General features: G+C 43.0%; 1 protein-coding gene across 1 annotated transcript in view; it reads left to right on the top strand.

The window, feature by feature from the left end:
- Positions 1-4,940: 4,940 nt before the first annotated feature.
- Positions 4,941-25,494, top strand: part of FBXL17 (F-box and leucine rich repeat protein 17) — a 498,904-nt gene continuing 478,350 nt past the window's right edge. The window contains exons 1-3 of the mRNA XM_043913747.1: positions 4,941-6,144; positions 19,694-19,816; positions 23,041-23,298. Of these exons, the coding sequence (XP_043769682.1) occupies positions 5,239-6,144; positions 19,694-19,816; positions 23,041-23,298 (1,287 nt within the window). The 5' untranslated portion in view covers positions 4,941-5,238. The remainder of the gene's footprint in view (positions 6,145-19,693; positions 19,817-23,040; positions 23,299-25,494) is intronic.

Raw genomic sequence — 25,494 nt, 5'->3', positions numbered from 1 at the left:
TCCCGAATTCTGCGGGACGGGGCCGCGCCGCCCCCCTCAGCACGCGAGACTGCGTCTTCAAGGCCAACAGTGAAGCAACCCGCTGCTGCTTTGAACCTCACCGTCGGACTGTCTGTAAAGATTTCCCACCATTACATCAGGCCACCCGGAATAACTTCTCTTTAAAGTGCAACTGATTAGTGACTTCCGATGCTGGTGATTCAAGCATAAACAAAAGAAAGTGAAAGTGAAGCTGCCCAGTTGTGTTCGACTCTATGTGACCCGGTGGGCTGTAGCCCACCAGGCTCCTCTGTCCATGGGATTTTTCAGCCGAGAGTACTGGAGTGGGTTGCCATTTCCTTCTCCAGGGAATCTTCCCGATCAAGGGATGGAACCAGGGTCTCTCACATTGCAGGCAGACGCTTTAACCTCTGAGCCACCAGGGAAGCTCAGGATAAACAAAGTAGGGCTTAATTCTGACAGAGGCCCCAGAGCTGCCTGCCGTGGTAACTGCTGTAAAGGAGACGGACGGGGAGGTGTGACCCCAGGGAAGGGGCACCTGGGTTGAGAGCTGCAGGTGAGCAGGACTCAGTCATAGGGTGAGCTGAGGGTGGGCAGGGGAGGCAGCCGCTGCACTTTCATTCTGTGCTTGAAACAGACCCACTGGAAAAGACCCTGATTCTGGGCAAGATGGAAGGCGGGAGGAGAAAGGGACGACAGAGGATGAGATGGTTGGATGGCATCACCGATGTGATCAACATGAGTTTGAGTAAACTCCGGGAGTTGGTGATGGACAGGGAGGCCTGGCATGCTGCAGTCCATGGGGTCGAGAAGAGTTGGACACGACTGAGCGACTGAACTGAACTGAAACAGACTCTTCAAGAGTACAGACCACTTCCTGAAAGAAATTCTCTGAAAGCTGGCTGTTTCTCCACCTTTGGCTTTTAGTAGTGCAGCAAAAACACAATTGAGTAACGGATTAAGTTTATTGAACACTTGGGGTGTTGCATGATTTCCAGATGCATAAAACCATGTCTTCTGCCCCCCAGAGTGTCCTTGTAGGTCATCCATTGCACCTACCACAACCAGTGAGACCAACGGTACATTATCTGAGATCTACTTACATCACTGGTGCCACAGGGTGTTTTGGCCATTTATAACAGCCATTGTTACCCAACTGCAAGCGTGAGAAATTTGTGTCTGTGGGTGTGTCTTTACAGGCAAATGTGAATTTCAAAGTGAGTACATATATTCTGTATCACCAAAGAAGAAAGAAAAGGCTTTTCTTTTGAACAGTTTCCAACATTTTAAATTTAGATACTGGTTTTTAGTGTGAATTTGGGTATAACACATATATACCCCAAGTTTGAATTTTATTCAAATATGTAAATATTTTATATTATAGAATCTATTAATCACTATTACACTGAAATAAGGCATATGAATGTACAAGTTGCTATTCTGGGCCTTTCATTTCTTCCCTATCCATCATCCTCTACCTAATTCATAAGTAAGTTACTAAATCCTGAAGACTCCGTTTCTCAATCCCAACCATACCTCATTACCCCTACCACAATGGCCTTAATTCATGCTTTTAAAGTCCATCCACTGAACAATTCCCAACTGGTCTTACTGCTAAGAGCCTCTTCCTACTCTAGTTCATTTTCTATACAATTGCCAGATTATCTTCCTAAAAAACTGAACAAAGTCCCAGTCCTCATGGGGTTTACACTCTAGTGGGAGAGATTAAAAAAAAAAAAAAGAAGACAAAATAAACATGTGCTAATGCAATATAAAGAAAATAAAACCATGGTGAGAGGAAAAGTGGGCTTCCCAGGTGGTGCAGTGGTAAAGAATCCTCTTGCCAATGTAGGAGATGTGGGATCAGTCCTTGGCTCAGGAATATCACCTGGAGGAGGGAATGGCAACCCACTCCCCTATTCTTCCAGGGAAATCCCATGGACAGAGGAGCCTGCTGGGCTATAGTCCATGGGGTTGAAGAGAGTAGGACATGACTGAGCAGGCATGCAAGAGGAAAAGTAAAGGAGGTGCAATTTATTTCAGTTTAATTGATAATTGACACACAGCATTATAAGATGTGCAGCATAAGGTAGGAGTAGTGTGTAGAAAGCTGAAGGCCGGAAAAATTGATGCTTTTGAACTGTGGTGTTGGATTTATGAGATTCCTTCATGTTATTTACCTCCCTCCCTTCAATTGTGGGTAGTATTCTATCAAATGAGTATACCAGTTCAGCCATTCTTCACTGATGGACATCTAGATTGTAGATTTTGATTATTATGAATAAAGATATGCTATGAGTATTTTTGCACAAGTCTTTTTGTAGGTATATGCTTTTATTTTTCTTGGATAAATATCTGTAAGTGGGATTGCTGGGTTGTATGTATGTTTAATTCATATGCAACTAATGGGTCCACAATTTTGAAACAGAGAAATAAGAAGCTTAGAATACCCTCTCCTTTTGCTCAAAGTGTAGTCTGGAAGAGATGCAAAGGATTTGTTAAAAAGCCTCAGATAACCCTGTCACTCCTCACCTTTCTTCTGGGACCCTGAGAAATTCCTTTTAAGTCAGAGGGATGAAAGATGTGTGGATAATACCTGTAGTGAATGCAGTTTGGGCAGTACCTTGGAAGAAACCTATGTAAAACCCTTTGATGAATCTCTGCCTCTAGGTTACTTGGAATTCCATCTCACTGTGATCAAGCTCAGAAAGGGAGATCTAAAATAAAAGTGATTACTGATAAGGAGGCCTCTATTAGCAAAAGTCTGATGGCAGATTAGGTGAAGGCTGGGTAAGGCTGGCCAGTGTGGTGGTAAAGTCAGGAACGCTCAAAGGTCTCTATGCAGATAAGCCTTGAATGTTGCAATACTCTTTTCTCAGTCAGTTCTCTGTTATCCTTAGTAGCTTTAAAATATACCTGCCATCTTCCACCGTTCAGCATATAAGCAGGCTCCACTGAAAACAGAGCCCTTTCAAAATGAACTCTTTCACTGCCTTGCCAGAAATGTCCACCTATCTGCATTCATCCTTGATCTATCCTTGCCTCCTTCCTTCCAATCACAATGAAGACTGTATCCCTACACAGGTAATCACCATTTCATCTTCTCAAGGGCCTTGTTGTATTATCTTTTATTTCCCTACCTCTTCCTTTATACTGGCTCATTCCCACCAGCATGTCCAAGTCCTTGTGAAAGCCGCTCCCAATTTCTCCCTTGTGAAAACTAACTTTCTTTCAACACCAGGTACTACTCCTAGTTAGAGCTTTATGTCTCTGGTCTCATTACAGTCAAGTCTTCAAAAGGGCAGTCTGCAAAGACTATTTCCTCGTTTTCTGAGGAAAGCTGAGTCTCCAAAGTCCACCTAGAGCCCTTTATCTCTGAGCAAGCAGTGAGCAATCAGTTTTAAAAAGTCCTGTACGTGATGGATGGAGAGATGGGTGCAGAGACAGAGTCTTCCATAGCTGTGTGGCTTGGGACACTGGATGACTAATTGGGTTGAGAAAGTGTTTATCTGTGTGTCTAAATAACCTGAAAAAGTGAAAAAGTTGGCTTAAAACTCAACATTCAGAAAACTAAGATCATGGCATCTGGTCCCATCACTTCATGGCAAGTAGATGGGGAAACAGTGGGAACAATGACAGACTTTATTTTTGGGGGCTCCAAAATCACTGCAGATAGTGACTGCAGCCATGAAATTAAAAGACGCTTACTCCTTGGAAGAAAAGCTATGACAAACCTAGAGAGCATATTAAAAAGCAGAGACATCACTTTCCCAACCAAGTCTGTCTAGTCAAAGCTACGGTTTTTCCAGTAGTCATGTATAGATGTGTGAGTTGGACCATAAAGAAAGCTGAGTGCTGAAGAATTGATGCTTTTGAACTGTGGTGTTGGAGAAGACTCTTGAGAGTCCCTTGGACTGCAAGGAGATCCAGCCAGTCCATCCTAAAGGAGATGAGTCCTGGGTGTTCATTGGAAGGACTGATGTTGAAGATGAAACTCCAATCCTTTGGTCACCTGAGTGAAGAACTGACTCACTGGAAAAGACTCTGATGCTGGGAAAGACTGAAGGAAAAGGGGGAGACAGGATGAGACGGTTGGATGGTATCACTGACGCCATGGACATGAGTTTGAGTAAAGGCCGGGAGTTGGTGATGGACAGAGAGGTCTGGCATGCTGCAGTCCCCGGGGGTGCAGAGTCGGATACGACTGAGCAACTTAACTGAAATCACCTGATACGTACGTTCATCCTGAAACGCACTTAGGGAAAGGCGATCCGTCACTACCAACAAGTGTCTGCAGACAAGCGCCAAAACACTGCAGAGCCGCTCCACCGGTGAGTCCCTCGCGGGAGAACCATTCTCGCCGGCCCGGGCCGCGCTCCCACCGGCGCAGCGGAGAGCCCGCCGGGCACCCGGGGTGGCCTCTGGCGGGACCGGGTCTCCTCAGCGGCCAAGGCATCCGGGTCGGGCGGTGAGAGGGCCGAGCGGTTCCCGGCCAATGACGGTTCCCGAACGTGCGCCTGGCGACGTCAGCGCGGCTGTGCCCACGGACGTCAGCCGGCGGGCTCAGAGGCGGCTCCTCCCGGACCCACGAAGGGGGCGTGGGCTCCAGGAAACCGCGGGTGACTGGTGCTGGGGACTGACAGCCCGCATCGGCGGCGGCGGGCCCGCCAGAGCGGCCGTCAGGGAGCGAGCAGCCGCGCGCGCCGCCGAGCCCCGCCCCCTTCCCGAGCGGCCCCGCCCCTTTTCCGAGCGGGCCGCGCGCCCCCGAGCCGCCCTCCCTGCGCGCCGCTGCGGCCCCGCCCTCTTCCCGAACGGGCCGCGCGCTCCCGCCCCGCCACCACCCCCCAACCCCACCGCGCCTCCGCTGCGGCCCCGCCTCCTTCCCAAGCGGGCCGCGCGCTCCCGGCGCGCCGAGCTGTGCCGCGGGCGCGCGCGCCGCTGCCGGCAGAGCCGCCGTTAAAGTGGTCTGAGGCGCGCCCCGCGATTCCCCCGCCGCCGCCCTGACCAACTGAGGCGGCGGGCCAGGCTGCGAGCGGCCGCCCGGTCAGCAGGCTCGCCGGCCTCCGTCGCGTCCCCAGAGCTCGCGCCCCGCCGTGGTCTCCCGGCGTCCCGGGGCAGAGCATGTAGCCCCCCAGCGCCGCGTGTGTGACCGTGTGTGTGTGCCCGCGTGTGCCCGCGGGCCCGAGGCCGACCCCCGCGCGGCCTGCCCCAGCCCGGCCCCTGTGCGGGGCCTCCCCTATGGGCCTCCTGCTCTCGAAGGAGCCGCGCCGCCGCCCGCGCCAGAAGCGGCCCCGCTGCGGCAGCTGGTGGCGCCGCCGCCGCCGGCCTCTCCTCAGGTGGCCCCGCGGGGCCCCGGCCAAGGCGGCGGCGGCGCCCCGGGGCCGGGACTGCCTCTTCCGCGGGCCCTGCATGCTCTGCCTCGTCGTGCACGGCCCCGGCGCGCCCGCCCCCGCCGGCCCGGAGGAGGAGCCGCCGCTGTCGTCGCCGCGGCCGCTCAGGGCCTACGGCGCGGCCGCCTCCTCACAGCCCCCGGCGCGGCGCCGCGCGGGCCTGGCCGCCGAGGACGCCGCGCGCCGCCTCCTGCTCTCGGCCGCCGCCGCCGCCGCTGCGCCGCCCGCCCCCGGCCGCGGGGAGCTGGGGCCGGCCGCGGCCGCCGCCCGGGAGCGGCCGGCCCGGAGCCTCCTGTGGGCCCGCGCGGGGCCCGTGCGCCCGCCCGCGCCGCCCGCCGCCTCGCGGCCCTTCCGGGCGCCGCCGGCCGAGCCCCCCGCGCCCCCCGAGATGGTGTGCAAGCGGAAGGGGGCCGGGGTCCCCGCCTGCACCCCCTGTAAGCAGCCCCGCTGCGGCGGGGGCGCCTGCGGCGGCGGCGGCGGCGGCGGCGGGCCTGCGGGCGGCGGCCCCGAGCAGCACCCCCCGCCGCCGCTCCGCGCCCCGCGCTCCCCCGCCGCCCCGGGAGGAGCCCCCGCGGAGGCCGGCGGGGACGCGGTCCGAGCGGGGGGCGCCGCCCCCTCGGCCGCCCGGCAGCCGCAGCACGAGTGCGGCGACGCCGACTGTCCGGAGGGCCCCGAGCCGCCGTGCGACTGCCACCGGGAGCCGCCCCCCGACGCCCCGGACATCAACCAGCTGCCGCCCTCCATCCTGCTCAAGGTGAGTCTGCGCGCCCCCCGCCCGCCAGGCCCTCTCGGGGGTCCTCTCTCCTGCACGCCCCGGGGTCGGGGGGTGGGGGGCTCCCTGACAGCCCGTTATTTCAAGTGCAGGGGCTTGGAGTCCGCTGAAGGTCCTTCTAATCGCTTAGGTCTGCTGCGCGTAATCCCGGGTTCACCTAGGAGGGTCCCAAGCCCACTGTTGTAGAAACTGTAGGTTTTCTGTGAAGTGTGTGTGTGTGTGTGTTTTAATCCCTTGAGCGGTTTGCGCTAACTGGGTAGACTTTTGTATATTAGTGTTGGAAAGTATTCACAGTACTTTCAGATTTGATAACTGCTAGCTGATGTCAAAACAGTTACCTTTTATCTATCGAACACTTGACCACGATGATCAGGAACAGTGCCAGAGCTTTATATACATAATATCTCACCGAATACTTCAGTTGACGCCGTGAAAGAAATATTGTTAACATCCTTACACAAGAAGAAACCGATGTATCAGCGCCTCGTGCCTACAGTCCTAAGTCAGGCCGACGTGGTGTGTGTGCGTATGGAGCTTCACGCGGGGCTTGAAGGGGTTGAATGACTTGCCCAAGGTCACACACAGACAGGTCTGCGGAGTTTAGGCCTGTCTGACTGGAAAACCCTTTTATTTATGCTGTTCTCTTTTCTTAGGTAAAGCAGACAGATTACCAGATATAAGGACAAGTATATTTTTTGTTGGGGGATACATGAGTGGGGAAGAGGTAGATGTCCCGTGGAAACCTTGTCTCACTTTCAGCTACCAAGTAAAATTTGCAGTTTTGTCAATGCTAGTGATAATTATGTGATAGTTCGTAGTAAGTTAGTATTAAAAAGTTTTTTTTTCCGTTCATTTTCTCTCTTCTCTCACCCCTACACTGCAGCTTTCTGGAACTTAATAAATACAAACTCCCTTTATTACTGTGGATGATATTTAAGACTAACTAGAAAAATCTAGATAATAATTTGGCTACTTTTATTATTACTGAAGTAGCTGTCATCAATTATAATTTTTATTCTCAACAATATACTTTGATTGGACTTTTTGCACATTTGTAATCCTGTGTTTGGATTTGTTTTATTGTGATACTAATATTTTTGTAAATAATATAGCAAAGAACTGGGAAAGGTTAACTTTGCTGCATGTCCAAGAGGATGAGATGGTTGGATGGCATCACTGACTCAATGGATAAGAGTTTGGGTAAACTCCGGGAGTTGGTGACCGACAGGGAGGCCTGGTGTGCTGCGGTTCATGGGGTCGCAAAGAGTCGGACATGACTGAGCGACTGAACTGATGTTGTTTACCTTTCAGAGGTGTATTTTTGAAGGAGTAATTACTGCCTCTGTATGTTCAGGGTGTGCATTTTAGGGCAGAGGGAATGTTCTTGAGTCTTTTAACTTAGTGGACAACATGGACAAATGAAATATCAACAAATATTTGGCATAGAGGTTTGATTGCTGTCTTGCTATTTGGTAAGTAAGACTGTTTAAACACAAAGTAAAAAGCAGGTACCTCCCACTTTCTACATAAACTATCATTATTTCATGAGGTAGAGCACATTTTAATACAAAAACAAAAATTAAAGAAAAAGATAAGAAAGGAGAAAGGACATGATTTCATAATAAAGAGAGTTCCAATATAATAAGTTTATTTTATTTACAACATTGTTCTTTTCCACATTTTTGCTAGGGACTGTTGAAAACTTGTTCTAGGGAACATTTGGGGAAATTATTCATTGGAGTTCCCCTGTTGTGTTGCAGTATTTACACAGGTTATGTAGATTTCCATTACTTGTATTAGAAACATGGATAGAGCTACTTTGTGGTTTTCATGGTCCCCGTGGTATTCAGCTTAGCATGAGTTGGACTGTCTAGAATGAATTGAAATTCGAGTTTTTTAGTGTTTACCAACCCAATTAACTTTTGGGGATCAAGCTTTGGAGGGCAGAGGCTCTTTCTACTTAAATATTGTTCATTGCTCTGTCTCCTCCCCTAAGTGCAGTGACTGACATTTAATAGCACTCAGTAAATATTGATGAAGGAGTGAATGACCAGGTGTTTAGGAAGTCTGGGGTGAGACTCTGAGTGAGTATATACCATGCCAATAAGGGAAGTCTCTAAGGAGTGTTTCTATCCTGAGTTGTTTTGAGCCACAGTAGAGCCATTGGATGGTGAAAAGTTTCTGCCTCTATTTTGGCTTGAAGAAGAGAACACTTAGGGAGCTATGACAATTTTTTTTTTTTTTAAACAGTACCAGAGGGTTGTGCTTACAGAGGCAGAAATCCATTACCCCCACTAGAAAGTATGCCCAACTCCCCTGATAATGGGCCATAGCTTCTAAAATTGTACTGCTGAGTCCTTTGTACCAGAAGTTACTACAGTTACAGAGAATGGGAAGGTGGAGGGGAGAGAGTTTGGGAGAAAGATGTGACGAAATATGATTTAAAGATGTTTTTAGGGTAGTTGACTCAAACTACCATACTTGTTCAGTTTTTCCAAGGTATGGTAAAAGCAAAAGAGAAAAAACTTAATTCTTTGTACTCTGCTTCAGTCAAATTTTTAACTCAATATCAGTAGGTTTTTTTCAGTTTTGTTTTTATGTAAGTAGTGAGTATTACCTGCTTTAAGTTCACATAATGCAAAGAAAGCAAAAGTTTGCTTTGGTTCACCCCTACCCTCCATCTAGTTTTCTCTCCAGAGGTCACTGACTATCATTACCAGTTTAGATTTTTTTTTCTAGACCTGTATTATGGGGTACAGTAGTTTCCAGTCACATACTACTATTTATATGAGAGTCCCTTGGACAGCAAGGAGATCCAGCCATCCATTCTAAAGGAAATCAGCCCTGAATATTTATTGGAAGGACTGATGCTGAAGCTGAAACTCCAAAACTGTGGCCACCTGATGCGAAGAACTGACTCATTGGAAAAGACCCTGATTCTGGGAAAGATTGAAGGCAGGAGGAAAAGGGGATGACAGAGGATGAGATGGTTGGATGGCAAAGGGGACGACAGAGGATGAGATGGTTGGATGGCATCATCGACTCAATGGACATGAGTTTGAGTAAACTCTGGGTGTTGGTGATGGACAGGGAGGCCTGGCGTGATGCAGTCCATGGGGTCCCAAAGAGTCGGACACAACTGAGCGGCTGAACTGACTGAACTGATTACTATTTAAATTTAAAGTAGTTAAAATTAAGTAAAATTTAAAATTCAGCTTCTCAGTCACAATAACTGTATTTCAGAGATCAGTAGTCAGGTGTGGCTGGCAGCTACCGTATTAGACTCTGCATGTCCAGAATAGTTTTCTGCATTGTAGAAAGCCCTATGTAAAACTTCACAGCCTTTTCCACAAATGGCATCAAAATGTACATGTTCTTCAATTTCTTTCATTAACTGTATGAATTGGAGGTCTTTTGTTGTTAGTTAGTATATGGTTTCCTTCATTCTTTTTAGTTGTTGTGTAGTATCCCATAGTATTATGCCATACTGTATTTATTTCAATATGGCATGATTCAGTTCAGTTCAGTTGCTCAGTCGTGTCCGACTCTGCGACCCCATCGACTGCAGCACGCCAGGCCTCCCTGTCCATCACCAGCTCCCGGACTTTACTCATACTCAGGTCCGTGGAGCCGGTGATCCCATCCAGCTATCTCATCCTCTGTCTCCCCCTTCTCCTCCTGGGAGCTGTGTAAAAATGAATTCTTTCTTGAAATGGTGAGCTTCACTGGGAATTGTAATTATGTAACTTCAGGAAGAGACCTTTGAGGTCATTTGGTCACTCCCTACTCCTTATGCATGAAAAAAAGCAGGCCCGGAGAAGTGAAATGGCTTACCCCAAGGCATTTTAGAGAGTGAATGGCAGACCCTGGGCTAGAACTCCGCTCAGTGTTTCCAGGTCTTGAGGTCTTTTCAACATCGGTGTAAAAAGGCCTGATTAACCTTCTCTCAGATTTTATGAAAGAAATTCCTTAATTGGAGGGCAGGTGGAAACTTAACACCAGTCAACTTCTCACCATTATGAGTCAGAGGCTAATTTTATAATTGGGTCTTTGGGGTTGAATTGTTTTTAAATGCAAGAAATTTGATAAGCAGGGGATGCCCCTTCAAAGTTCAACTGCGGGGATATCCTTTTCTTAGGTATTGAACACTTAATTAAGCCCATCACGTTTGATCTTGAATTGGTTAATGCGTTATTTTAGATCAGATAAGGTAGCCTCAGTCTTTGGTACCTGTTGCCTTTAAAACTTTAAGCAGTCTTGCCTACTGATATCACAATTAGGTTTTTATATAGTAGAATCACTATAACAATTTTATCAAATGACAGCAGTGGAATATTTTTAAGTAGTTGCTATTTGAGTAACTGGGTATTTTGAATCTATATTTAAATTTCAGAGGCTTTGTGTGCTATATATTTAGATACCTTGGTCTCTGTCAGCAGACTGTTTCTTTTCCAAGCCAACCAGGTGAGAGGTCCAAAATCCATCACCACCATTAGAAAACTACTTTACCATGAATGCGTCTCTGATAGTGTGTCAGTAGTTATTAAATCTGTATTTTTATAGCTTTATTACCAACAGGTTGCTTTAGTGATCAAGGAAGAGTTTTATAAGAGAAATGTGTTTTGGAAAACACGTATGTATCTGATCTGTTTTTTTCAGATATGAAAAAAGCAATGAAAATGGGAGTCAAAGAAAATGAGTAATACAACTTTTTAAAGCTTTGAATGTAGATTAGTAGTGGGTAAGAGGAACTAAGTTAATGTAGCTTTTCGTGAATGCTTTGACCTAAGGTTCTGATACCACATAAATTCTAGAAGGTACTCCAGAGACGATCTTAGCCAGTGCTGAAATGAAGTGTCCTTAGGAAGTCAGGTTCAAGATATCTTTTGGCTGGAGAATGCCTAGAAATCTTGGATAACTTAATTAAATGAGGCTACCAAAAGGTGAGATTTGTTTTCTTTTCATTTTGGGAAGTCTGTAAATTTTGGTGCCTTGTAATAAGTAGCTGTCAAGGGGGTTAACCTTGAGCTGTTCTTTATCAGCTTAAGATATCAGGTTCTATAAATGATAGGGAATGGGAGGGAAGATACGTGAAGGCAAATATGGAAGTTTTTACTATTAAAATAATACTTTCTTAAAAAGTTATTTTCCTTTGGTTAAATATCCTGTTTTATGCTTATCAAGAGTCTTGAAGCAATAAGCACATAATGTCCAGCACAGGGAAACACAGCCATTATTTTGTATGACTTCAAGTGTAGTGTAACCTGTAAAAATATGGAATCACTATGTTGTACACCTGAAACTAACTTAATATTGTGAATCAACTATACTTCAATTAGAAATAGCGAATCTTGCCCACGTCTTGGCCAGTTTGGAGCCCAGGTGACGTGGTCAGGGCAGCCATGTGGTGGGAGAAGCCAGGAGCAGTGTCGGGAGACGGGTTGCATATGTACGCTCTTGGGTGCCTTGCCTTACTCTGCCCTGAGAGAAGCTCTGAGCAGCTGTACCCAAAACAGTGAGTCTGCTTAGTGTCCCTGTCTTAGCTGCTAAATACCATTCTCTGCGAAAAGGAATCAGTGTTCCTTGGAGAAATGACTGATTCCAGAGTTGGGACAGGGAAGACACAAGATGAGCTTAGACTATTTTGTGCCGGAACACAAGGAAGTGCTCAGAGGATCCTGGAGATGTGTCAGAGGACACATCGTTTCATAGTGTCTCCTCCCCGAATACTTAAAAAGGAGTCAGGTTTTGTTGAGTTTGGTGACTTGCTTTAGAATAAAACATTCTTGTGTGAATACCTGACTATAGACTGACACTCTGTGTAGTCATAGTTGGGGTTTTATTGGTTTGCTGTGCTTTAAATTTTAAAGGTTAAACTATGAGAAATTATTTTGATTATCGATTAGGAAATAGTTTTAGAATCTATGATGTCCCTTTGGCTGTATGGTTAGAAAAATACCAGAACAGGAATTCCCTGGAGATCAGTCGTTAGGACTCCATGCTTTCACTGCTGGGGCCGGGGTTCACTCCCTGGTCGGGGAACTCAGTCAGATCCTTGCAAGCTGCACAGTGCAGGTCAAAAAAAAAGAGGAAAAATACAAGAAATATATTTTGTATCTCTGTTTTTCTAAGTGGTGCTTTATTCAACAGACTAGTTAGTAAATTTTTCTTTCAAGCTTTTGGCAAGCTGTTGTGAGTAGACTATTTAAGAAAGAGGCAATATATGATATTCATAGGAAAAAAATAGAAAAGACCAGAAGAAGTTCAACTGACACAGAGGAGATAGTCAATATGAAATTGCTACACAGATTTACTTCTTTTCTTTCTATAACTTGCACACAACCTGCTTGCTTATTAACCTTATCTCCCTCTTGTAGTAATGTCTGATAGCAGGTAAGATCTCTTCATTGAGAAAAGAAATGGCCAAATATAGGTGTCGGCATGGTTGATTTTTAAAGGTCTGTGGGATATGTATGCCCAGATGTTAAGCAACAATACGTTCTCTGGAAATTTCTTTAGTCTGAAGTATCTTTTGATAACTTATAGCAATGCCTTAGTCAAAAGTAGAATCTTCAAGGCTTGACAATACTTGGATATTGGCCTGGTAGTGGTTAGTTCAGATTATATCAGTAATATGACTTGTACATTTTCTGGTAATTAATAGTTTAGTTGCATTGTCCAGATCCACCCCTAAAGATCTAGGAATATTAAGCATGTTTTCAACCCAGGTCTTGACTAGAAGTCATGGCTGTTTCCTGATATCGTTCCCTTTATATTGTTGTTAGTAACAGAACCTACCGTGTTCTAGCTAGGCTCCTGGCCACCTAACCAGAGACTGTTTCTTAGCCTTTCATGGATAAGGGAGGCTGTGACTAAATATTAGGTAATAGGGTGGGAGTAGAAGCAATGTATACCACTTCCAAGTCATACTATAAAAGGTAGCCGCTTGTCCTTTGCTTCCTCTTCTGTTTTCCAGGGCTTGTTATTGTTCAGTCAATCAGTCGTGTCCGACTCTCTGTGACCACATGGACTGCAGCACGCCAGGCCTCCCTGTCCATCACCAACTCCTGGAGTTTACTCAGACTCCTGTCCATCGAGTCAGTGATGCCATCCAGCCATCTCATCCTCTGTCGTCCCCTTCTGCCCTCAGTCTCTCCCGGCATCAGGGTCGTTTCTAATGAGTCAGCTCTTCATCGTAGGTGGCCAGAGTCCTGGAGCTTCAGCATCAGTCCTTCCAATGAACACCCAGGACTGATCTCTTTAGGATGGAATGGGTGGATCTCCTTGCAGTCCAAGGGACTCTCAAGAGTCTTCTCCAACCACAGTTCAAAAACATCAATTATTTGGCGCTCAACTTGCTGTATGGTCCAACTCTCACATCCATACACGACTACTGGAAAAACCATAGCCTTGACTAGACAGACTTTTGTCGGCAAAGTGTGATGACTCTGCTTTTTAATGTGCCGTCAAGGTTTGTCGTATCTTTTCTTCCAAGGAACAAGCATCTTTGAATTTCATGGCTGCAGTCACCATCTGCAGTGATTTTGGAACCCCCAAAAATAAAGTCTTGTCACTGTTTCCACTGTTTCCCCATCTATTTATCATGAAGTGATGGGACCGGATGCCATGATCTTAGTTTTCTGAATGTTGAGCTTTAAGCCAACTTTTTCACTCTCCTCTTTCACTTTCATCAAGAGGTTCTTTAGTTCCTCTTTGCTTTCTGCCATAAGGGTGGTGTCATCTGCATATCTGAGGTTGTATTTCTCCCTCTTGATTCCAGCTTGTGCTTCATCCAGTTGGCATTTTGCATGATGTACTCTGCATATAAGTTAAATAAGCAGGGTGACAATATACAGCCTTGACATACACCTTTCCCAATTTGGAACCAGTCCTTTGTTCCATGTCTGGTTCTAACTGTTCTTCTTGATCTGTATACAGGTTTTTCAGGAGGCAGGGCTAGATGACCTGGATTAAAAGAGTAACTCATTTTCCCCTGTATATTAGGACAGTGAGCAACAAATATAAGATGATCCATGCATTTATCTTTTGCAACCTTAGAATACCTACTTGGTGTGGACTTCTGTCATGTCCAAGCCATTACTAACAGGACTGTGTTAACGTAAGCAACTTCCTAGCTTGATTCAAGTGCCATTTCAGTTTTTTCTTTGTCATTTTTCCCTCTTTCTTATTTAACAAAAATGTTGGTCCAGGTCAGTCCTTTATGTTCTTTTTCTTCAAAGCAACCTTTGAGATGCTCTTTCTCTTCAGTCTCAGCTTATCCAAAGATAATTCAGACATGTCTTTGAATATATAATTTTGAAGTCAGTGAACAAATCTCATACCTTAGTGTCTCCCATAGAAGCCCAGGTACATGTGCACAGATGTTTGTTAAATGAATTAAGAAAAACACCATGGGGCAGATTATTTTCTGGGGTAATTTCTGGGGTAGTTATTTTCTGAGGAGTTAGGGTGTGGGCGAGATGGCATTTTAATGGCTGTAAGAAAAGCCAGTATATTAAAACATATGTTAGTTAATTATTTCTGTTTAACAAGTTCGGCAATTTAAGACCACAAACATTTATTACTTCATGTTTTCTGTGGGAATCTTTTTATGGCTTTGCTGGGTCCCTCTGATCCAGGGTCTCTTATGGGGCTATGATCAAGGTATCGCTGGGGCTGCCCGCCTGGGGCGTGAGTGCTTCCAGCCAGGCTTACTCACCTGGGTGTTGGCAGGCCTCAGGTCCTGCTTGGCTGTTGGCCAGATGTTTAAGTCCCTTGCCATGCCACTTGAGCTTCTCCAGAGGGCTGATCACGTGCAACAGCAGAGTCAGAACACCCAAAATAAGAAGCCGCAGTTTTCTTAACCCAGTCTCTTCTGCCGTACTCTTTTCGTTAAAAGTGAGTCAATAAATCCTGCTTATACACCCAAGGAGAGACTTACACAGGTGTAACTTCCAGGAGGTGGGGTCATTGAGGCCCATTTTATAGGTTGCCTACAATAAACCATATGCAGAGATCTGTTAAATATGCATTGGTGTTTCAGCTTCAATTTTGCTTTTTTACTTTTATCCATCTTTGCTGGTACTGCTGTTACCTTCCCTTCACTCACTCATTGAATTTCCTTTCACCTGAGTAAAATCTACCTAGATTTAGTCAATTATTTGTTTGTTGTGACAATCACCTTACTTTTACAAAAGAACAAATTAAGATCCAAGGAAGGTACTACCCAAAGTCACACATATTTTAAATGAGGTGTTTCTTGGTTCCAGTGACCATATTCCACACATCTTCTGTTTGCTAAGGGACAAATTAGCCCTTTAAAATCATGGTAGTCCTTTAACCTTCAACAAATGATCTAGTTTCTCTAAATCTTTATTTTCTTGTCTATGAAATGTGGAGGGGACAAGCATAAAAAAAAAATCTACCAGAGAGGAACTTCTAACTTTGGCTGCATGAAAAGTTTGGTGGATGGTCTCTGCAAACAGTACACACACACACACACACACGTCGTATATGTATATACACACATATCAATACCCATATATGTATATATGTAAATAACTGGGCAAAATTGCCCTAAACTATTTGGGTTTTGGGAATTGACCAAAGGCAGACAACAAACTGAAATGTATTTATTCTTAGGAAAGCTACTAGAGCTCAGGTAAGAAGAGTGGAAGTCTATACCACTCTTGAATTGAGACCCCTAATAGCAGTAGATCCAACCAATCAATCCTAAAGGAAATCAGTCCTGATTGTTCAGTGGAGGGACTGATGCTGAGGCTCTAGCTCCAATACTTTGGCCACCTGATGGGAAGAACTGACTCTTTGGAAAAGACCCTGATGCTGGGAAAGATTGAAGGCGGGGGAGAAGGGGACGACAGAGGATGAAATGGTCGGATGGCATCACTGAGTCAGTGGATGTGAATTGGAGCAAACCCCAGTGAAGGACAGGGAAGCCTGGTGTGCTGCAGTCCATTGGGTCACAAAGAGTCAGACACGACTTAGTGGCTGAATAACAACAACCAGCAGCTTGGTGTCTTAGGAGGTTAACTCAGTTAGGGGCAATGAGTAACAACCTGTATCTGTCAACTAAACGTGATGAACTTTGTAGGAAGAAAATGGTTAAAACCCACATATTTGCAAGTTTCATATTGTGGTGCCAGTTGGGATGAGGTGGGGATCAGCTAGGAATTTAACCAGTGGACCTTGGAAATGAGAGACCCATAAAGGGATAATAAGCTCTTCACATATCCTTGGTTTACTCAAACTGTGCACATGTCTTGGGGAGACTTGAGAGTATCTAGCAGAAAGCAAGGGCCAAAGCAACCTTAAGAATAAGCCTTGAATATGCTCTTCCCAACCCATGCACAGATTGAAGGGCAGGCTTGAGGTATTTGAGCATTTTTTTGCCCAAATTTAGACAGGGAAGCCACGTAAAGAAATACAAATAATAATTAAAACTTGAGCAGAGACATGCAAACAAACATTCAAACTTCAGATCCTACCATTTAAGGCCAGGGAGATTAAAGTTGAAACAGATTTCAGAGAAGTAAATCAAATTCCAGAGTTGCTACAATATGTTACCTAAAATGACTGGTTTTGAATGAAAAATTATGAGACATGTAAAGAGACAGAAAAAAAGTGACCTATACTGAGAGGAAACAAAACAGTTAATAAAAACTGAGTAAGCACAGGTACTAGACTTAGGAGATGAAAACTTCAAACTGTTACAGACGTGTTAACAGAATGGAAAGAAACATCATTCAGATTATGAAAGAATATAACATTGACCCAAAGAATGGAAAGTGTCAACATAAAGAAATGGAAACTAAAAAAGCATTTTCCGATGCTATTGCAAATAGAAGTGCTTTCCTTTTTTACAGTTGTATTTATGTATTTATGATTGCACAGGCTGTCTCTAGTTGCAGAGCGCAGGCTCTAGACTGAGTGTTGAGTAGCTGTGGTGCACCGGCTTAGTTGCTTTTCAGCATGTGGAGTCTACCTGGATCAGGGTTCAAACCCGTGTCTCCTGCATTGGAAGGTGGATTCTTATCCACTGCACCACTGGGGAAGTCCTTCCTTATTTTATTTCTTAACTGTTCATTGATAGTGTATAGAAATAGTTGCTTATTAGCTCTTAAGTTTTTTTGTGTATAATTTTTCTATATAAGATCATGATAATTGTGACTATAGAACATTTTAATTTTCTAATCTGAATGCCCTTTCATTCTTTTCCTTATGTAACTGCCCTGGCCAGAGTCTCTAGTACAGTGTTGTGTAGAAGTGGAGACAACAGAAATCTTTGTCTTGTTCCTCATCTCAGGGGAAAATACTCAGTCTTTGACCATTAAGTATAATAATAATGGCAGGATTTCTACACGTGCCGTCTATCACATTAAGGAAGTTTCCTTTCATTCCTAGTTTCCTGAGTATATTTGTCAAGAAATGGGATTAGATTTTGTCAAATGCTTTTTCTACATTAATTGAAATGGTTGAGTTTTTAAACCTTTATTCTATTAATGTGGTGTGTTAAATGGATTTATTTTTGCCTGTTGAACCATCTTTGCATTCTTGGAATAAATACCACTTGACCATGGTGTATGATCCTTTTAATATGCTGCTTGATTTACTTTGGTGATATAGTTGACTCTTGAACAACATGGGTTTGAACTGTGCAGGTCTTCTTACATGCAGGTTTCTTTTCAACAGTAAACACTGTGATACTATGTAATCCTTGGTTGGTTCAATCTGTGGGTGATGAATTGCACATAGGGAGGGCCTACTATGAAGTTACACTTGGATTTCAACTGCATGAAGGGTCAGCATCCCAATCCCTACGCTGTTCAAGGGCCAAATAGACTGTTTAGGGATTTTTTGCATTTGAATTCATAAGACACATTGGTCTATAGTTTTCTTGTGATGTCTTTGACTTTAGTATCAGAGTAATGCTAACCTCATGGAGTTAACAAGAGTTCCCTTATACTCCAGTTTTGGGAATCATTTAAGAAGGATTTGTATTTGTTCTTTAAATGTATCACTATTAGGGCCGTCTGGTCCTTGGCCTTTCTTCATTGGAAGTTTTTGATTACTGATTGAACATTTTCTCTTTTTATAGGTCTATTGAAATTTTCTATTTCTTCTTGAATTAGTTTTTTGTAGTTTGTATATATTTAGAAGTTTGTTTTGTTTAGATTATCTAATTTGTTGGCATACAGTTGTTCATAATACCCCGTTATAATTCTTTTTTTGTAAGGTTGGTAATAATGTCTTTTTGTATCCATGGTTTTAGTAGATTGAGTGTTTCTCTCTCTCTGTGAGTGTTTCTCTCTCTCTTTCTCTCTCTTGGTTGTGATGTTCAGTTTAGTTCAGTTCAGTCGCTCAGTCGTGTACTCTTTGCGACCCCGTGAATCGCAGCACGCCAGGCCTCCCTGTCCATCACCAACTCCCAGAGTTTACTCAAACTCATGTCCATCGAGTCGGTGATGCCATCCAACCATCTCATCCTCTGTCGTCCCCTTCTCCTCCTGCCCTCAATCTTTCCCAGCATTAGGGTCTTTTCCAGTGAATCAACTCTTTGCATGAGGTGGCCAAAGTACTGGAGTTTCACCTTCAGCATCAGTCCTTCCAGTGAACACTCAGGACTGGTCTCCTTTAGGATGGACTGGTTGGATCTCCTTGCAGTCCAAGGGACTCTCAAGAAGCTTCTCCAACACCATAGTTCAAAAGCATCAATTTTTCGGCACTCAGCTTTCTTCACAGTCCAACTCTCACATCCATATATGACCACTGGAAAAACCATAGCCTTGACCAGACAGACCTTTGTTGGCAAAGTAATGTCTCTGCTTTAATATGCTGTTCAGGTTGGTCATAACTTTCCTTCCAAGGAGTAAGTGTCTTTTAATTTCATGGCTGCAGTCACCATCTGCAGTGATTCTGGAGCCCCCAAAAATAAAGTCTGACACTGTTTCCACTGTCTCCCCATCTATTTCCCATGAGGTGACGGGACCAGATGCCATGATCTTAGTTTTCTGAATGTTGAGCTTTAAGCCAACTTTTTCACTCTCCTCTTTCACTTTCATCAAGAGGCTTTTGAGTTCCTCTTCACTTTATGCATAAGGGTGGTATCGTCTGCATATCTGAGGTTATTGATATTTCTCCCGGCAATCTTGATTCCAGCTTAGCTACTCCCGTGTCATACTTCCTCTTTAGTACAATCCGTAACAGTGGCTCTTTTAATAATGGTCACTTGTACTAAAATGGTTTTCTGTTTTAAAAAATTAATTTTTCATGGCCGGAAAGATGACCACCCTCTCACCTGTCACACAGCACACATTTGTGGGGAATCTGGTGCTCAGCCATTCATAGACAGTGAGCTTGGGGTTTCCTATATAGCGGAGCAGCTCCCTTGCTGTGATCAGTCCTTGATACAAGGGATACATTTTTAAAAAAGATTAATTTTTTCTAACTGTAAAAACTTTTTTTGCCTTTAAAATGTTTAACACATATTATGTGGTTCCTTTTTTATTCACAGATATTTTCCAATTTATCTCTGGATGAACGTTGCCTTTCTGCATCATTGGTGTGCAAGTACTGGCGTGACCTTTGTTTAGATTTCCAGTTTTGGAAGCAGCTGGATCTTAGTAGTCGTCAGCAGGTATGGATTCTGATTCTACAAAAACACTCAATTTGACCTATTAAAAAAATATCTTTTTTCTTCTTAGAAATCTTCTTTCACACTGTAGTTTTTCAGGATAGTTCAAATGACCAAAATCTAGAATTCTGTGCTTTAGTAATTTTTTTTTTTCCAAATTCAAGTTGAAGCTAGGTTTCTATGATGAATATTTCTTTTAGTTTGGATTGGTAGTTTTGGGTTTTTTCTTAATCCTTTTTGTTGTAGTCCTCTTTGCTTCCCCCACCTTATTATTATTTTTTTGTGCTGCATTAAAAAAAGTTACTAAACTTTTCATTTTTTGGAGAGATAATTAGTAGACAGTGATGGCAAACACTTAAATAGTACTGCTCACTTGCCACATATGTACTGTTCTGTGAGTTTTATGTATATTCATTTGATCAGCAACCTTAAGAGTTGATACTATCATTATCCCTATTAATAATTTATTATACTTTTGATGATAGTATTCTTATAATGTTATTTTGCTTGAAGAAATGGAAGCAAAATGGAATAAGTTAACTTACTTTGTTTTAATTTTCACTTTGATGAGTTTTCCAATCCTCCCCGTTGCCCAGCTGCCCATTATGTTTATATGATAGTGTCATTTAAGAAAGAAAGTAGTTTATATTGCCTTATTACAAATAGTTGGTTGGACTTGTTAAATTCTTCTTTGGTTGTCAATACTTGGCATTGGAAACATAAAAAATATCCACTGAAAATAGGATTTTATTAGAGTACTCAACCTGCTCTAAACCCTCCATGATATTGTTAGTAGTGAGGTGCTGGTGAATGTTTCAGCAGCTGGCTTTCAAAAACAAGTGAACAAAGAAAGAGCCCCGATTTGTTACATTTTCCAGTTTTTGTGGTACAAATACTTTCAGGAGGACCAATTTCAAGCTACCAGTGTGATGTTACAGAATGTAATGCTCTCACGGATGTGGAAAGTGGTACATATTCTGGATTCTGATTTGGTACAAGCCAACTCCAACGTACCGCCGGTAGCGTATGTGTCTGTTTATAACATGTGTACTGTAGACAAAATAAACAAGTTCCTGAGCGTTTGTTTTAAGTTTCCTTTTTGTTTTCCTGCCTCATTGGTAAGGGTTAAGATAGTTATACAATGTTTACCTGCCTGAGTTCATGAAGTTTGTATCCAGGGGGGATGGCGAATATTTAGTTAGTTGTGGCTGAGAGTGTAGAGAGAGGTAATGTGAAGTAATCCATTGTGTTTTAACTTCCTTAGTCTTGAATATCTGAGCTTTTTGTTCCAAATTCAGAGTCAGAATAGCTTTTCTCCTCTCCTGGTAGGTTTGGAGGTTTAAAAAAAAAGGAAAGAAAACAGAGAAAGAGGTACACTGTTTCCAACAAGTAGAAACAAAGGTGTTTTCAGCCTTGGTTCTTACTCCTTGTAACCCTCAGTCAGTTCAGTTCAGTCGCTCAGGCATGTCCAACTCTTTGCGACCCCCTCAACACTCCCCAATTCTTTTCTTTTTCCTTTCTAAATTTAATCATGTGTATTTTCTCTCATCATTATTTTTACTCAAAAGACTTTGAATAATGTTAACTCTGTTTTCTTTTTTTTTTGAAATATGATTGGGCAGGGAATGTGTGGAGGTTGCTTTTAAAAATTGTTTAAAAAATTGAGATGGTCCTGTGAGTTTTTCACTAGATGAATTTTAAGATTACTTATATTTAGCTTTGAGTCTTCTGAGATAAGCTTTTTTTTTTTTTTTGTAAATGGCCTTTGTATATAGTCTTTGGTGTCCTAATACCCAGGATGATATATTGTGTAAGCTGTGGATTTAATTATATGTAATGTATTCTGATAGAAGTAGTAAAGCAATTGAAATTTATATACTGTGGTAGGTATCATCTAATATTATGTGTGAAAAGTCAAGATTCATGCATCATGTTGACTGATACATACCATTTGTTGGGTTAAGAACCAACTCAAAATTTTAATAGTTTTTTTTCTGGGGAGTTTTTGGTGAGTTTAAAGGTTTAATTAAAGTGTGTTTTCCTAATAAGGATAGATTTTTAAGCTTTTATTGAAAACCAGTACATTATATTATCACTTGGTGTTTCTGACACCAAATGTTTGCTTTTTTCTATGCTGATAAATTCTCTTATGCTAACTTGGTATTCCACCAGTTCAGTTCAATTCTGACACTAACTCCTGGAGTTAGTACAGGCCTTACAATTTAAGGGCTCAGTCCCGTGACTGTCCCCACTTATATACCCGTCACAAGTCCTGAAAGTGAAAGTGAAGTCGCTCAGTTGTGTCCGACTCTCTGTGATCCCATGGACTGTAGCCTACCACACTCCTCCGTCCATGGGATTTTCCAGGCAAGAGAACTGGAGTGCGTTGCCATCCCCTTCTCCAGAGGATCTTCCCGACCCAGGGATCGAACCCGGGTCTCCTGCATTGAAGGCAGATGCTTTACCATCTGAGCCACCAGGGAAGTCTGGAGCCACCTATACTTCTGACTGACCATCTTTAAAACTAGAAGTTCCCCATCCCCTGCTCAGGTGATAATTTGCTAAAGTGATGAGAACTCAGGAAAATACTAATGTTTACTGGTTTAGTGTAGAGGATATACCCCAAGACCAGACAAATGGAAAAGATGCCTAGGGCAAGGTTTCAGGAGAGAGGATATGGAGCTTCCCTGTCCCTAAAGCCACATCACCCTCACAGCACTTTAATATTCACCAACTCAGAAGCCTTCCAGATCTCATTGTTCAAGAGTTTTTATGACCTGCCTTCAGCTTCTAACCAGTCTGACCAGAAAGTCAGACTATGGGACTGGAAGTTTCCGCACTCTAATTACACAGTATCTGATCTTTCTGGTGACCAGCTCCCATCCGAAAGCTCTCTGGAGGTCCCAGCTTAAGTCATTTCATTACTGTAAACTCAGGCATGGTCACAAGGGGCTAGTTAAACAAAACAAAAGACATTCCCATCACTCAGGAAATTCCTAGGACTTTAGGAGCTCTGTTCTAGGAACTGGAGACAAAAGATCAAATATATTTTTAAAATCATACGACAGTTCTTATAATGCTTTAATATTAAGAAGGTTTTCTTTTTGATTGTGGTTTTCATGCTATAATCTGTTATATATTAGAAAAAATTTAATAAAAGAATAGAAAGTAAGTTTCCATTTTTAGCAAAGTTTTAAATTTATTGCTTTTTTTCTCCCCTCTCATAGGTCACTGATGAATTATTGGAAAAAATTGCATCAAGAAGTCAAAATATAATTGAAATCAACATTTCTGATTGTCGCAGTATGTCTGATACTGGCGTATGTGTTCTAGCATTTAAATGTCCTGGACTTCTTAGGTATACAGCTTACAGGTGTAAACAGCTTTCTGACACCTCTATTATTGCAGTTGCCTCTCACTGTCCTTTACTTCAGAAAGTTCATGTAGGCAACCAGGACAAACTCACTGATGAAGGACTCAAGCAGGTAAATTTTAGCATCTATAAAGTGGTTTTGCATGTATTAATGTGTTTTTTTGCAGCGTCACTTTGAAAGATTTTTATGTTAAAAGTAATACTCAGGGAATAAGTCATTTTTTTATGTATCCATGAATATTTGGGTTCATAAACTAGAGTGCTGTGGCTGTAGTGTACAAACTAACTTTGGGTGTTTTAATAAGTGCCTGAACCTCTTTGACCAGCCATTTTATTTCTTTATTCTTTTGTTACTTAAATTTTGCTTTATGTAGGAGCTTCCCTGATAGCTCAGTTGTTAAAGAATCCGCCTGCAATACAGGAGAGCCTGGTTCGATTCCTAGGTTGGGAAGATCCTCTGGAGAAGGGATAGCCTATCCACTCCAGTATTCTTGGACTTCCCTTGTGGCTCAGCTGGTAAAGAATCTGCCTGCAATGCGGGAGACCTGGGTTCGATCCCTGGGTTGGGAAGATCCCCTGGAGAAGGGAACAGCTACACACTCCCAGTATTCTGGCCTGGAGAATTCCATGGAATGTATAGTCCATGGGGTCATAAAGAGTTGGACACGACTGAGCAACTTTCACTTGCTTTATGTAACAACAGTATGCAGTTTGGGTTAGCATGAGCTTTTAAAAATTAACTTTTAATTCCTCTTTTATGTTACTAGGTGAAATGCTTACATATTTTAAAATATCTTTTAGATGCAACTCCAAGTTAAGGAGTATAAAATGAAGAAAAAGATGGTAACTACCTATATTAGGCACAGTAGTTGGTTTTAATACAGTATCATGTATTTTCTGGTTGATTCACTTTCTTTGGAAATGGTGTTTAAGGTTTCTTGTCTCAGAGTGAATATTGAATGGATTCTATGTGCCAGTCCCTGAATTTGTGAATGTTTTGAATATTTAGTAATATTACCACTATTGTCCTGGGCACTTTTTGTGTTTTTATATTTAACCCTTGCAGTAACTTTGTGGGAGTTGTTGATATTAAACTTTTTGTTTAATTTTCATTTTGTAAAGGAAGAGATTAAGTCTTAGAGAGATTAAGAAACTTGGCTAATGTTTGGCAGACAGCGGACCTGGGACTGAAGCCTGGATTCCCTGAAGCCCTGCTGCCTTATTATCTTTCTGGTTTTCCATGCCAATCAACTGTACTCTGCTAGACCTCAAATAAGGGAGCCTCTCCTTGAGGGCAGAAGCTATGCACATTTACCACTCTACACACAGTGCCCTTGGCAAACATTTGTTGAAAAAAAGAATTAATTGTTAATAATTCCCTTTAAGAACTTTGTCAGAACAGTTTTTTAAATTCAGGATTGAGATGTAGTCCAATACTTCCTAGTAAAAGCAGAATATCAGTGAAGTCCTAGATTTAAGTCTGATCTCAGATTAAATCTGAAATAACATGTATATCCCTAAATTTAGACATTATATATGGATTAACTGAAAACTCAGTACTGGAAGAAATTTGGAAAGTCTGTCCTAAATAGTACTGGGTTTGTCAATCCAATTTACACATTAAGAATGCTTCAGTTTATAAGGGCGCCTATTTTGTCTGCAAAGGCTAATTGTGCAGTTAACAGTTTCTGCTATCTATAGGATTACTCACTAGCCAAACATTTTATACAGTTACTAAGTCTATTAAAACAAGGTAATCTTTAGGGTAAACTATAAATTTTAAAGACATGGTGTGATTTTTTTGTGATTAGAAATTTCTCAGCATTATACTTTACAGTGAAACATTTAAAAAAGTCTATGTATTTATTAAGAAATGGATTAAATTTGTTATATATTTAAATCTGATGTAACACAAATAGGTGCCAGCTGAGCAGAGTGCCATGGTACATACCTTATAGTAGAGTAAGTTCATATTTATGGTCAAAATAGAGGGAAACTAACCACCACCTGACCTGCCTCTGGAGAAATGTGTATGCAGGTCAGGAAACAACAGTTAGAACCGGACATGGAACAACAGACTGGTTCCAAATAGGAAAAGGAATACGTCAAGGCTGTATATTGTCACCCTGCTTATTTAACTTATATGCAGAGTACATCATGAGAAACGCTGGGCTGGAAGAAGCACAAGCTGGAATCAAGATTGCCAGGAGAAATATCAATAACCTCAGATATGCAGATGACACCACCCTTATGGCAGAAAGTGAAGAGGAACTAAAGAACCTCTTGATGAGAGTGAAAGAGGAGAGTG

Source organism: Cervus elaphus, chromosome 9 (assembly GCF_910594005.1).
Source record: "Cervus elaphus chromosome 9, mCerEla1.1, whole genome shotgun sequence".
NCBI classification, from domain to species: Eukaryota; Metazoa; Chordata; class Mammalia; order Artiodactyla; family Cervidae; genus Cervus; species Cervus elaphus.
This window is presented reverse-complemented; position numbering and strand designations above follow the sequence as displayed.